Source organism: Siniperca chuatsi, linkage group LG24, assembly GCF_020085105.1.
Source record: "Siniperca chuatsi isolate FFG_IHB_CAS linkage group LG24, ASM2008510v1, whole genome shotgun sequence".
Lineage (NCBI taxonomy): Eukaryota > Metazoa > Chordata > Actinopteri > Centrarchiformes > Sinipercidae > Siniperca > Siniperca chuatsi.
In genome coordinates, this window is record NC_058065.1 from 2,987,999 (window position 1) to 3,001,938 (window position 13,940).

The window sequence follows — 13,940 nt, forward strand, 5'->3', positions numbered from 1 at the left end:
TTAAAGACACAAACTTTTAACATTTTTAAGGAGATTCTTCAGGGGACCTTTATGCGGTGCCTTGCTCATGGACACTTCAGTAAGGTGGAAGATTCCTAGATTTGGTGAATTGGAGGTCAAAAGATGTCTGGATATTTCGGTTACAACTGGGCTAAATTTGGTTGAAAATGTTAAGAGGCTCCTGAAAAAATCTTTATGATATAATCGGCATGGGTAATGTAAATTTAAAAAATCGAATTTAGCTCAGTTTTAACCTAGGCTTCTAGACTTTTGACCCTTCAAATCACTAAAAAAATGTCAAGAAATTATGCATTTTCCATCAGTGTTGACTGTTAAGATAGAGATCGTACAGCTCACCACAAAATGCTATAGTACCCACAAGTCCCATCAGCCGTCTCTACAAAGAGAAAACGCCAGCCAGAGCCACAAAATCAGAGTCTTGCATATTTGGAAATGTCATCGATGTCGTTAGGAAGACTTTTCCAACACAGACTCAATTTCAGTATTGGTCAAACAGGGCAGTTTTGTGGTCATTTAAGTGGTGGAAATGCTCAAAGAGCAATCATGTGACACTGTTGATGAGAAAAATAAATGAGATGTTTTCACTTCTATTCCCTTCGAACCCCTCACATACTTCTCTAGTCAGCCTTAGGCAAGCTAACACTGGAGCATACCAGAGCAAAAGATCTGAACATTTTGCTCTTCAGTTAATTGGCTCTCATCCTACAACCATTATGCTAATTTACATGGTATTTTATTTTCCATCATGGTGTGCACACATACAGTAGCTATTTGCTTTTAAAACAGTAAATGGAGTCAAACCAGAAATACTAATAGTTTATACTTTAGGAGACAAAACCACCATCACAACCAGTTTTCCTCACCCTTGGTATGGGAGTAGCCCTCAGCGGTCACCTTCCACTGGATCATGACACCCAGCAGGGTGAGGGCAGGCCACACCCCGAGCACCACCCACGTCAGCCAGCACACAGGCTTGCCAGGTGCTGCTTTAATTCGCTCGTACATGTACAGCACGAGGGCGAAGAGCTCCACGAAGTAGTCCAACGCCACAGTGATGACTGCTGCACCAAACATCGCTGTGGACAGCGTGGTAAAGAGGCGCTGCCACTGCAGGGTGAGCACGGCGAACAGCATGCCCAGGCCAAGCAGCACGCCCAGGGGCACCCAGACGGAGCGCGGCGGGCTGTCGGAAAGCTCTTCCATGCCCACCAGGGTGGCCACGGCCACCAGCAGGCCCAGCAGAAGGCCCACCATAAAGAGGCCCACGCTGCGAACCAGCATGGTGACCAGGCCGCAGAGCGTGCCGATGCCAAGGCCGATGCCCACCGAGGCCTCCACGCTCAGCTGGGTGTCCAGAACGCGCTCCTTGTAGCAGAGCATGAAGATGACGACGGAGCCAAACATCAGGCCCGTCAGGAACATCACCGCTTTGAAGCAGCGATAGCCTGAAATAACAGGACGAAACACACAAAATCAGTCACATAGAGCAGAAACTACTGCTGCATTGCTCTCTGGTCAAGCATTTTGCACTTCCAAGTCAATTTTCGGACTCACCAAAGAAGCAGTAAATGATGCCGAAGAGACAGCACATGGAGCAGACGACAGAGGGAACCACCTTGTAGCGGCCGCCGACCTCCTCGCAGCCATCCTGTCGCTCTGGGCTCAGCTCCTGGTCGGGCTGGGCCAGCAGCGTCTCCAGGGTGGTCGCCATGGTGAACAGGAGGAGAGATGGAGGAAGAGAGGTGATCAGGTGGGAGGCGAGGGGCAGGGGAGGCTAGGGAGCACCACCCAGCCGCATGGTTTCACCTGTGGACAGAGGGCAGGAGAGAGAAGAAGAAAGAGAGGTGTTTTATATATTCTGATGTAACAGAAGCGAATGATGTGGACTCAACCAGGAACGTTTTTACTAAAAAGAGAGCATTGTGATCGAATCACTGAAATAAAACATACATCACTCATGTGACAAAAATACAAATTACAGTTACAGAAAATGTGGCGATCACTTTCTGCAGACTGTAGGACGAACATTTATTGTTTTCACTGTCCATTAACTAACTGCAGTTAATGGTCATGAGCACATGTGTTAATATCAAGGTATGAAAATCGTTTGAAAACTTTAAGGTAACGGTCAACCAAGGCAGCTAGTTTCAGACCTCCAACCCTTATAATGCAAGAAACAACCAAATTCACACGATCCTTTTGACAATCTGAACTTCCAGTGATGTAGTGTAGCTCATGAATGCTTTAAGGTAGACCTCTCTCTCATCCACGATGAAGGAGAGTCCTTGAATGCGCCACCATGAAATGTTTTCATAACGTTGCACCTGTGTCATTAGGTGACAATCACTGAACTTTGACAGAAAATTGCTCAGTAAATGTTCACAATGATTGATCATTTATCTCAACCAAGTTTTAAAATGTTGATTTTCAGAAAAAGTGACTGAAACCAAAGTTTGCCTGATGGTATAATCTGAAACATGCTTGGCAGTTTTGTCAGGTCTACGTGATTTAGATCTAATGGGCTAGACCATGAAAAACCCCCAGCATGATCCAAAGGATCAACGACGCTGCCAGCAACCAAAACCCCTGTTACCCTGTTAATGAAGAAGCTTTCAAATCTGCAGCAGTGTAAAACAGATTTTGTTTTGTGTCCACACACACACACACACAAACAGTTTGGCATCCCCCGATGGCGGAAACAGCGGATAATAATAGCTCAGATAACAGCGGGTGTTCGAGCTGGGCAGACGAGGGCAATCAAAGCCTCTCGCTCTCTCTGTGTTTGATCAGGAGGCATTTAAGGGGAACAAGAACTGCTGTCCTTCAGGCCACTCGAGCACAAAGGAAACACTCTGACAAACATTTCTCTAATGGCTCTTTTCTCAGCAATTCAGTCTTTCATCAATCATTCTGTCATTCAGTCCCTGCTCCCTACATGAGGTCTATCTAATCTAAAATTTAAAATAAATATCTAATGGATGGCCTACAGTTGGTTCTTTATAGTCCTAATGCTTTCCTCCCATACAAAAAACCTCCGTGGCGTGCCATTGTTTAGTGTACTGTATTACCGGGCACTCTCACTATTACATTCAGATTATAGCCCTAATTTTAGTTCAGTTTTGTTCAGAAGCTCATCAACTCGTCAACAGTTCACGCGCACAGTCGTAGAGTCTGTGGCCTCGCGCATGGACTTCACCTGAAGACAGATTTACTCCTGTGCGTCCATGAGAATGTGAGTATTCAGGTATTATTCTGTTACATGAGCCTTCCTAAGCTAAGAGTTATTGATACTCACCAGTTGTATTCTCATTTTATTATTTATTCATTCTTGCATTGTGTATTTCATGCCATACTGTTTATTACTATTGCATATGCTTAATGTCTGTACATGTTCTACGTTCATTCCCTTTAATGTAGTAACCACATTCACATAGGAGCATCCTAAACTACCAGCAGTCAGTGAGTGTCTCACCACCACTGAGGTCACACGGTTGGTATTCAGTACGCCACAACACCTCCTTTACAGCTTTGTAGTTGTATTTTTTCTTACCTGGAACCTTGACTATCCTTATATATCTCGAGTGTTCAAGCTAGCTCAGCTCTCACCATATGAGCCATTCCTTTTTTTATTTCTTTCCCTCCTTACTTGCCATTTTAAGTGAGCATACCTTATCTTTTCTATCTAGCCACCTATCCATCCATACTTGTGCGCTATCTCAGCTCTCACTGTACGAGCCATTCTTTCTGTTTTGTGTCTTTCCCTGCAGCATTTTTCTTACCTTCCACCTTAAGTGTCTTTATCTTATCTTTGTGTCCGTGTCACAATGCAATTTCTCACTGATTAAAGAACTCCATCTTATGTTATCTATCTAAATATCTGTAGTTTCTAAGCAACATCAGCTATCTATCCATTTGCACCTGCAGCCTGTTTCTCAGTGACCTTATATTCACTGATTCACGTGCTGTAATTATCCAACTATCCATTATCCATATATCATTTTTTGTTTTTGTATAACAATGCAATGTCCCACAGCAATTACCCTCTGTCTGTAGTTCCTAAGTCCTTACTTTTACTTTAGTTTCCTTTCCTGCAACCTCATCTGTATTCCAGCAATGTCCTTCGTTAAATAAGTCTGCCTTGACTTTCTCCTTCTTTGCGTCCACCCTTGTTTGTTTTTTTCTGCGTTCTTGAACGTCTGCCCGTGTACACCTGTCAGGGACCTGCAGCGGCACGGCGGTTCCTGACGTCTCACCTTGTCTTTCACCTTGTTTCCTGCTGCCTTCATCATTCAAAAGTCTCATTTCCTCCCTGTCCTCCTTCCTAACCGTCGTCAGTCTGTTTCCTCAGTACACCCTTCATACTAAGAACAAAGGGCTTTATGCTAAACTCAACTGTATAGTCTGTATATATATATATATATATATATATATATATATATATATATATATATATATATAATATATATATATATATATATATATATATATATATATATATATATATATATATATATATATATATATATATATATATATATATATATATATATATATATATATATATATATATATATATATATATATATATATATATATATAAAAAACAAGAAACTATTTCTACTCAGAAATAAACTGATATATGGATGCGTATACCTAAGTTAAGATTTTAAGGACACTTTGATAATACTACAGTCTACACTGTCACAAATTCATAATATTGAGAGCGATGTGGAGCTACACAGGTGGTGAGCTATTCATTGAAAAGGGGTATACGTATACTATACAGTACAAAGCCGTACACGATATTGTATTGAGTAATTTCAAACCTTTTCAAAATTCAAAACAAATATTAGATATATTAAATATTGTGACTATAATTTTAGAGTAAATGTAAACCTTTAGAAATGCTTTGACGCTGAAATCTTGATTTGCTTTTCTCGTAAATCACAAGTTGTGAAATACAAAACATTTCCAAGATTTTCAAGATCTCGGGAAAATACTGAGATACTGAAACAAACACTCTGGACTGGACAGAAGCGCAAGTGCTACAGGGACGCATACATCATGTGTTTATGCAAAAAAATGTACGATGTTTATGTTGAAAAGTGAATATTAAGTTAAATAAAACTGATGAGAGAAAACAGTAGAATTGCAGAATTGGAGGAGGACGCCCAACTCTCTGTTTTTCAATCCTTTCCTCTTGCACCTCCTCCCTCTTCGCCCTCTGGCTGCTTTCGTTCTCTCCATCTCCGGGTGAGTTCGACTGTGGAAGGTTTCTGGGTCAGAGGTGTTTATGCAACTCCTGTCTGGGGAACCTTGCTTTGATATTCATGAGCTCCCCCATCCCTCTCTCCCTCCTCTCCTCTCTCCTCTTTTGCTTCCTTCTCCCTCACATCCTACATACTCCTTCAGTACCTCTCCTCCTTTGCGCTACCTTACCTTCTCCTTCCATCTCTTAATCATCTGCCTCTTGTTGCTCACCTGACTCAGATGCCACTCCTCCTCTTCCTCCACTTTTTCTTTCTTTTCTCGTAACTTTAGTCACTCATATTTCTCCCTCAGTCTCTAGTTAATTACCTCCCTGAGGCCTGAGTCATGAAGGGGTGGATAATAATTTGTGTGTGTCATGTATGGAGGCTGAAACTGGTCTGGCATTTTTAATAATGTACGAGGAAAACAGACAGAGTGCTAAATCCTTATTATATCTAGCTGCTGCTGCTCTGTATTTAACCGTTAACCTCTGACCTCTCTGTGGTGTCATTTGTTTATTATCTACAGACAAAATCATCTCAAAAAGCGTTAAAACTTTTCTACAGTTCAACATTTCGGGAAATAGTCTTATTTACCGTCTTTCCAAAATGAGTTAAATGAAAAGATCGTTATCAATCTCATGTCTGTGTGTTAACTACAGAGCTGGAGTTAGCAGTTAGCTTAGCTTTGCATGAAGACCGCAAGCAGGGGGACACAGCTAGCCTGGCTCTGTCAAAAATAAGCCTACCAACACGTACTAATTAACATGTTCTATCTTGTTTGTTTAATCAGTACACAAACAGAAATGTAAAAGGGACAATTTGCGGTTTTAGAGGGAGTTATGTTGTGTACCTATTTCTTGGCAAACAGCGGCCTGGAGCAGTAATTTCCAGGAGTCTAGTCGTCATCTGACAACCCGCGCTACAGTCAGGTGCTCTGAGCCGATGGATAAAGTGTTATTCCTCAAAAGGTTGTTACAGCACATTTCTTCCCCCATCAACACTTTTCTTATTTCCCTGGAACGCTGACACTCTCATCCACCCATTCATATACAGATATTTGAGGTGTGTTAAAAACCCGTGGACATGCAGGCAAAAAACAAACAATTTCAAACTGCGTGAAAGCTGTCCTACAGTACCGCTCACATGCAAGTTGATGGCATGACTTGATTCACGCAGCAGGAAGGACTAAATGCAGAAATAACTGTCAACTGTACCTTGTTTGTTTCAATTTGGCATTGTGCTTCCAACACAACACGTTACAGAAGTAAATCAATTACTCTCCTCGGTACATACATATATGGCGTTTTTGTCAGTCGCCATTTTTATTATGTTTCTGGTGGAGGAGGAAGAGCAGAAGAAGAAAAACAGGAAGAAGCAGCTTCCACAGAATCATTGTATTGCCTCTTCTCTCAATTTACCAACTTTTTACCTCAAATAAGCATAAAAACATTCATATTTTTACATTTAGGTGTGTTTGAACTTCTGTCATTTATATTCAAGTTATTTTATGTCCATATTCAAAATGTGCATAAAAACATAGTTGAATGGAAATAGACATTATGATGTAGCGGTGACAGGAGAGGGTCACCGGCCTTCTTGTCCTCTGTAAATAAAGTGACTCTCTGAGTCTTTGAGTGTGACCTTCTTCTGTCATCATTAGTTCACATAATAACACACCAACCTTTCTGAGTACATGTTAGTACTAACTACATGTTAGTTTAGCGGTGTGAAGCAACAAATCAGACTGTGCTGCATTAGGACACGAGGCATTAAAATGTGCATTGGCGTCTTTTTTTCTAGCAAAGATAATTGTTTTGAGCGACGCAGACAACAGAAGGTGAAATAAACAAATCGAACCTTGCTGAAGACAAATGTGTTTTGTGTTTGCTGCTGTTTGGTGAGCAGTAAGTAAACTGCACAGCGTGTGTGTGTGTGTGTGTGTGTGTGTGTGTGTGTGTGTGTGTGTGTGTTTGAGACAGAAGCATTTGCATTTGAATAGCCAGTAGGAAGAGGTGATGAATAGTTCAATAAAGCCCAAAGAAATGTCTTTGGACCAAACTCACACACACACACACTACTCAAATACACATAGATACACACACTCACTGAACACACATGCATATTATTTTTTCTACATTTTCATCCTCATTTTCATCCAAACATGTCACATTAATAATCATCTTTTGGTGGAGGATTAGCAGGTCGCTGCCGAGTGACCCTGTGTGTGCGTGTGTGTGTGTGTGTGTGTGTGTGTGTGCAGAAGCATTAAGCCGTTTTGTACCGCAGATCAAAACGTGCAGTTTTTACGTTTGCAGACGGATCATCCTCTGGAGAAAAACAAAACGCACAGAGAGAAAACAAACAACAGAGGACTTTCTTCTTCTGCTGTCCGAAACAACAACACTGTCCTCCTCCTCCCGCCCTGCTTCCTGTCTGTTGCCATGACGACGGAGGGATGCTGACAGACAGCCGGCAGTTGGCCCTGGTCCAAAACCTGACCAATGGAAGAGCAGCTTAAACTCCCATAGCAACAGCGTGAGAGCCAATCGGTGGCCCCGTTTGTTCCCTTTGAATGTGTTCATATACGTCAGAGTGTGTGTGTGTGTGTGTGTGTGTGTGTGTGTTATAAAAGCTGGTTCTGCTTCGATAGAAACCCTCCTCTCAATTATAAATAAAATGTTCCAGTGTTAATGTACTAACACACACACACACACACTCACACACACATCAGTATGTTTTCAAAAACATTTGAAGCACCAAATATGACAAATGCCTCTAAGTTACCAGAGTGATGTCTTCAAACATGGGTGTAAACAATGCAGGTTTACATTTTTAAGAAAAATTGGCTTTGCTAATGTTCTGTGAGGAAGGAAATGCATTCAACATGTTTGTTGGAAGATGCGGTTTGGTGAGTAACAATGAATGTAAAAAGAGTTCAAGTCCTGGGGACCGCTGCTGCATGTTGTTCCCCGTCTCTCTCTCTCTCGCCCCTCAGTTCATATCTACTATCGGCTAATAATTAAAAGGTAATAAAATGTCTTTATCTTGAATCAATAAAAGGTTTTCAGAATGAGTCTGGTTCACGACCTCTGAACTGTTGCCACCATCTTCAGTTCACCCTTTTCAAAACGGGTGTTGTGTTCGTTGTCGGTTGTTTTCGCGGTTGGAAAAATGGCGACAAGCACAGATGAGATCAACACAGCCGACAGGTTTCTGTAAACTCTTACAAAAGTTAACTGCAACCACCGCCACAACGTCTGTGTCGACTGGAAATGGCGTCAGTGGGGCGGATAGGCAGGTTATGGTAAAATAACCCCAAAACGCAAAACATGAACTCGTTGTTAGACTAAATAATTAAGTCAAACAAAAAGACAATTCAGTCTGATTTCAGTCTACTCTGGAAATCAGAGGCAGAATCCAAGATATGCTGGTCTCTCTTCCTCTGCAGTGTTTGTCTGTCAGCCTAAAATAAAATGAAATGCCAAATTTAGTCTGGATGCTGCTGATAATCTGAATTTGGTGCAAAGAATCTCTTTGTCTCCAGGTAATAAAATGTTTTTTTGTAAGTTTGTGAGCATGCAGATCAATCAGCTGTGTTAAGAGACAACTAAAACCTCTCTTCCCTCATTATCATTGTCTCAACAAAATCCCCAAACACAGCAGTCAATCTCTGGTTTAAACAGGTTAAAGCGTCAGAAAATGCAATTTAACATGGTTCAAACTGTTTGTGGATCAGTGAATAGGACCCAGACACACTGACACAGATGTGCAGCCGTTGCCAAGTGCTGACATCACGAGTCTGAACTCGGCGGCTGAAAAAGAGACAAAGCCGTTTCATGAATAAAGAAAACCGTGTCTGTTAATACACAGGCTGAGAACCACATGCTCCATCAGGTCTGACCTACATGTGAAAGTCCGCAGCTCAGCTCCTTTTTTTTTTAAAGAAGTATGCCTCTGGGTGATTAAAGCAAACAATGTTATTTTTAAAAGTACTACACAGTTAATCATTTTAGTCCATTTACTTCTAATTGCGTATATATTTTACATAACTGCAAACCAGTTTCAAAAGCACAATCAGCTCAAAAACATCTTGAATATATAGAAATTTCAGTCCATGTCATTAAGAAAATCAACTTCAAAGGTTGCAGGAAGGTCTGACATCTAAGACTTAAGAGTCAGGTGCTGAGCAGTGTTGCATTCATGAGCTATGTTGTGTCACAATCAAACCCAAAAGACGTCGACAGCATCATTGTGAAAAGGATCGTGTGATTTTGTTTGCACTGAAAGGGGTTGCTGACTCTTAGGAATCAAATGCAATGCAACGTAACACTGAGAGCACAAGACTAAAAAGGTGACACACACCCACAGCGTATATAAACACATCAAAAACACCCACTCCTGTTGTTTTCTATGTATCTTCACACCAGCAGTGTGAAGATGCTTCGTCAAGTTACATCACTGCGTAACATCTCAGTGCTGATGCATGTTGAAGCCCCTTGGAAAGTAGCACGACTCCCCGGATTGACTCGCCTGCTTCTCCTGTCTGTACGGCACGTCCATAAAGCGTCAGATGACGCTTTAAAAGTGAATGAGCCCGTGAGGCTGTAATGCTTGAAAAAGGGAGAGACAACCTTACTATTCGTCTTATATCCTTACCATTAGTGGGGCAAAAAAGGTCAAGTTTGTCCTGAGGAAAGGCCATGTAGTTACCTAAATCAAAAGCAAACTGGCCATTTTTAGACATCTCAGACTCAGCTTGTCAATCTCAGCTCTACATTGTTAGACACCCATTAGTTTAAGCTAACGTCTGTTGTTGACATGCTAACACTAGCATGTTAACAAAAACACAAAAGTACAATATTTCCCTTTGAAATGTAGAAGAAACAAGACTCTACAGTCATGCTAGCGGCTCTGTGAGGCTGCACTTAAACACACCAATGCTTTGAGCTAAATGCTAATGTCAGCACGCTAACATGCTCACAGTGACAATGCTAACATGCTGATGTTTATGTTTATCATGTTAGTTTAGCGTGTTATCATACTAACATTAGCTAATTAGCACTAAACACTAAGTACAGATGAGGCAGATGGAAATGTAATAACAGTTGTCGAGACATTTAACTAACGAACAAAAATGTTGCGGTGGCGCTAGACGAAAAGTCAGGGGATCACCAAAATCAACAGACTTCATCCTGTGGAGACCATGAAAGATTGTACAAGATTTTAAGATAATTCATTCAGTAGTTGTCGAAATATTTCAGTCTGGACCAAAGTGGTCGACCGGCTGGCCGACACGCTGCTAGCATGTCTAAAAAAGGGTTTATCCTCTGTACGGCGGCCATTTTAGGACATGTCAAACTAAGCTTGTCAGCCTCAGCGCTTTGACTGCTAACGTTTCACTACAATGCTAACATGCTAACAGGACAAAAATACAATATTTCCCTTTGAAATTTGTCAGAGAAAAGCAGACAGCCCCAAGATGGAGCAGTCCAGCGAGGTACCAGAACTAAACTAAAAACTGAACTAAATGTACTTTCTGCTTCTGTGATCATGTCTTACAAGATTAAAAAAAAAGTATTTTGTTTCCAGCGCATAACAAGCAGAGAAGGGAGACATGATTCATTTTGCATTCAAGCGTCTTAACGAGCTCCGTCCCAGACAGAGAAATGTCTGCAGAGGTAAGCTGTGATGAAAGAAGCCTTTTGGTTTTAAACTGGGTCTGGTTACTTCTTTTATTCACTTGTCAGTAAAAAACACAATCAGTACTTTATTTGACTTTACTCTTTATTCTTTCTGACCCATTCTAGTTTCTGTCTCCATCGTTTTCCCAACACGCTCAGTGTTTCTGTGCAAACGTACTAATTTCAGTTTCTGCTCAGCGCACAAAGGGCTGTGTAGGTTTCATAACCCTGTGACTCATGAAATCTGTTTGTGATGCATTTATTTAAAAATATTTTCGTTCTAAATTCTCCTCTTCTCTTCTGTTTGGTGATAAAGGATTTCTATAGTGCCAGAGAAAGACCACAAATTGAGAAAACACGAACCAACAGAGACAACACACACATGCTGCATTTTCCTGCATTAGGTTCAGATGTACTGCCAAGCAAAACCTCTAAACTCCTGTTAGTTTCTGACGCTGCTCACAAACAAAGCTGTAATTATTAATGCACTAATATATCAAGACATTTGATTGGAGAGATTCTTTAAGTTCATGTGAATATGCATCTCAATCAGTTCTGTAGTGTGAGTGTGTGTGTGTGTGTGTGTGTGTGTGTGTGTGGCGAGGCCTCCTGGTCGCAGTCGGCCTTTGTGACGGTCAGCTTCAGCCAATGAGAGGGCGGAAACTCATGTGACTTCATCAACCAGCCATATGCTGACGATGTTCAGCTACGTTTGCCTGCTGCGCATCAAAGCACCGGTCTGTTGGTTGCGAGCGTTTGGACAGTCCAGTTGTAGGTAGTGCTGAAATTATTAGCCAATTAATCAACTGACAGAAGATTTATCGATAATTTTGATAGTCAATTGTCTAAGTCATGTAGTTTGAAGAGCTGTGGGAACTTGTGAGGGTCTTTTTTTATTTTATTTTTTACTATTTTCTGACATTTCATCAACTAAACCATTAATCAACATTTCAAGAAAAGAAAAATCAACAGATTAATCGATAGGGTTTTGGTGTTTTACTTGAGTATTTCCATTTTTGAGACTTTCTACTTTTCCTCCACTACATTTCAGAGGGAAATATTGAACGTTTTACTCCTCTACATTTATCTAAAGACTGGAGTTTAAACTTTGCATTCAACATAAGATATAAAAATATCACTAATACATCTTTCTTTCTTCTCTTTCCTTTGCTTCTGACTTTTCTTCCAGATCAACTGAATTGGCAAAACTAAGCTCTTCTGTTCTTCACCATCATATTACTTTAACTTTTAAATGTTGTGTATATTTTTCCGCTAATGCACGCCTGTTTTCACCGGAGTAGATTTTGAGATTGTGCCTTTTCTGGCACAGTTTGGGTGTTACTTTGGACGTTGCTTTAGAACTTCCTTGAGTGTTTCCCAAAAGTGGAGAATTATTTGTGCTTATGGTTGCGGGGATCTGTTGAAGCGAATGACCATAAACCCCAGAAAGTTTTTAACTCGTAGGATAACTCAGTTCAGGTGCGGCTCACAGTACTTAACCCTAACGTAGCTACCATTACTAGAGGACACCTTCCACTATGAATATGGAGGACTGAAAAACAGCAATTCTGCACCTGACATAAGACCATCTGCACAATGCAACAAGTGTCTCAACACGCAACAGATTTCTCCAGCATGAAAACGACAGCAGAAAACAACATAACAGTGTGCGTCACAGTCGTGACTGATGCCAAAGCCTCGATGACGGTGAGTAACAGCAGAACGAGGAGTGATATGACACAACCAACCGGCAGCATGACTGTTCCTGGACCTGCCGCTGTGTGAGGATCCAGTTCTGCCAAAAAACAAGTCGATCCAACTTCCTGTTTGAAACAGAACACTGGATCTGATCTGGACGCATCATTCCTCAAATCCGAGCAAATATTAAAGAAAACAGCCACATGAATGTCTCTGACTGACGCCCGTTTGCTTATGTGCAGCCACGAGAGGCGTGTTCCTGCCTCAAGACTATAAAAAGACACGGAGAGGACAACAAAGGATGTCAACAAGTCAACAAACAATAACCGACAACTCAGAAGAGGAGAAGAGTTTAGTTTGGCTGTCAGGTGAAAACCCATTCATCGCGTTTCTGTGATTTTCTAACATTTACATCAGCTAAAGAAGAAAAGGAATAAGGAAAGAAAGATGGATGGAAATCAGAAAAGGGCAGCAGGAAGGAAGGAAGATAAGAGGAAAGGAAAAAACTTGAACAAAAAAGACAAAAGAAAACTCTCACCATGTTAAATGTAAAAATCTGCAAAGTAACTCCACCCATCAGATAATGTAATGGTGTAAAAAGTACAATAATCCCCTTTGAACTGTAGTGGAGAAAAAGCAGAAAGTCGTCCAAAATGGAAATACTCAAGCGAAGCAAAAATGCCTCAAAAACTCTGAGCAGAAGGAGCGAAAGTGTTTAGAGGAAGGAAAAACAGGAAAGGGAGAAGTAAAGTGAAAGAGAAGGGAGAGAAAGATGAGAAAAAAACCCAGCAGTGGCCTTCCCACCATGTTGTTACGTAACGGCCTCCTAATGCATTACTCACTGCACTTCAGCTCCGTTACAAATCACTTTGCACTGGCAACGATTCCCACGATTCAAATCGAGTAAAAATACAAAACTGCCTGCGTTCAAAAGCATTTCTGCACAGGTGCAAGGTGGGAAAAATAATCTGTTCACATTCATAAAAGACATAAGGATTGTTCCTTCTTCTGACATCTATGGCTGCTAGAATAATGCAACAACTATTTTCATTATCGACTCAATCGTTTAGTCTATAAAATGTTAGAAAAAAGCTGCAAATGTCAATCAGATTACTGGTTTGAGTCCTGAACCTTAGCGTCTTGTTTAGTCTAACACAGGAAAATGATTTATTCGTTTTATGAGCGTGACAGTTTATCGATATCACTGTGTGGCATATTTATGTCAAATCCCATTAAGTAACACTAACATAAAATAAGCATATATTAATGCAAAAGATGTTCAAATCAA

General features: G+C 40.9%; 1 protein-coding gene across 4 annotated transcripts in view; it reads right to left on the reverse strand.

The window, feature by feature from the left end:
• tmem198b (transmembrane protein 198b) overlaps positions 1-13,940 on the reverse strand; it is a 30,126-nt gene that overhangs the window by 4,224 nt on the left and 11,962 nt on the right. For 2 of the 4 annotated variants that reach the window (XM_044187254.1, XM_044187255.1), the window contains exons 2-3: positions 1,576-1,827; positions 885-1,466 (exon numbers count right to left, since the gene is read on the reverse strand). In XM_044187254.1, the coding sequence (XP_044043189.1) occupies positions 885-1,466; positions 1,576-1,732 (739 nt within the window). In that variant the 5' untranslated portion in view covers positions 1,733-1,827. Of the gene's footprint in view, positions 1-884; positions 1,467-1,575; positions 1,828-6,487; positions 6,508-13,190; positions 13,395-13,940 lie in introns of those variants that run through there. The other 2 variants (XM_044187256.1, XM_044187257.1) reach the window with 2 other exon arrangements.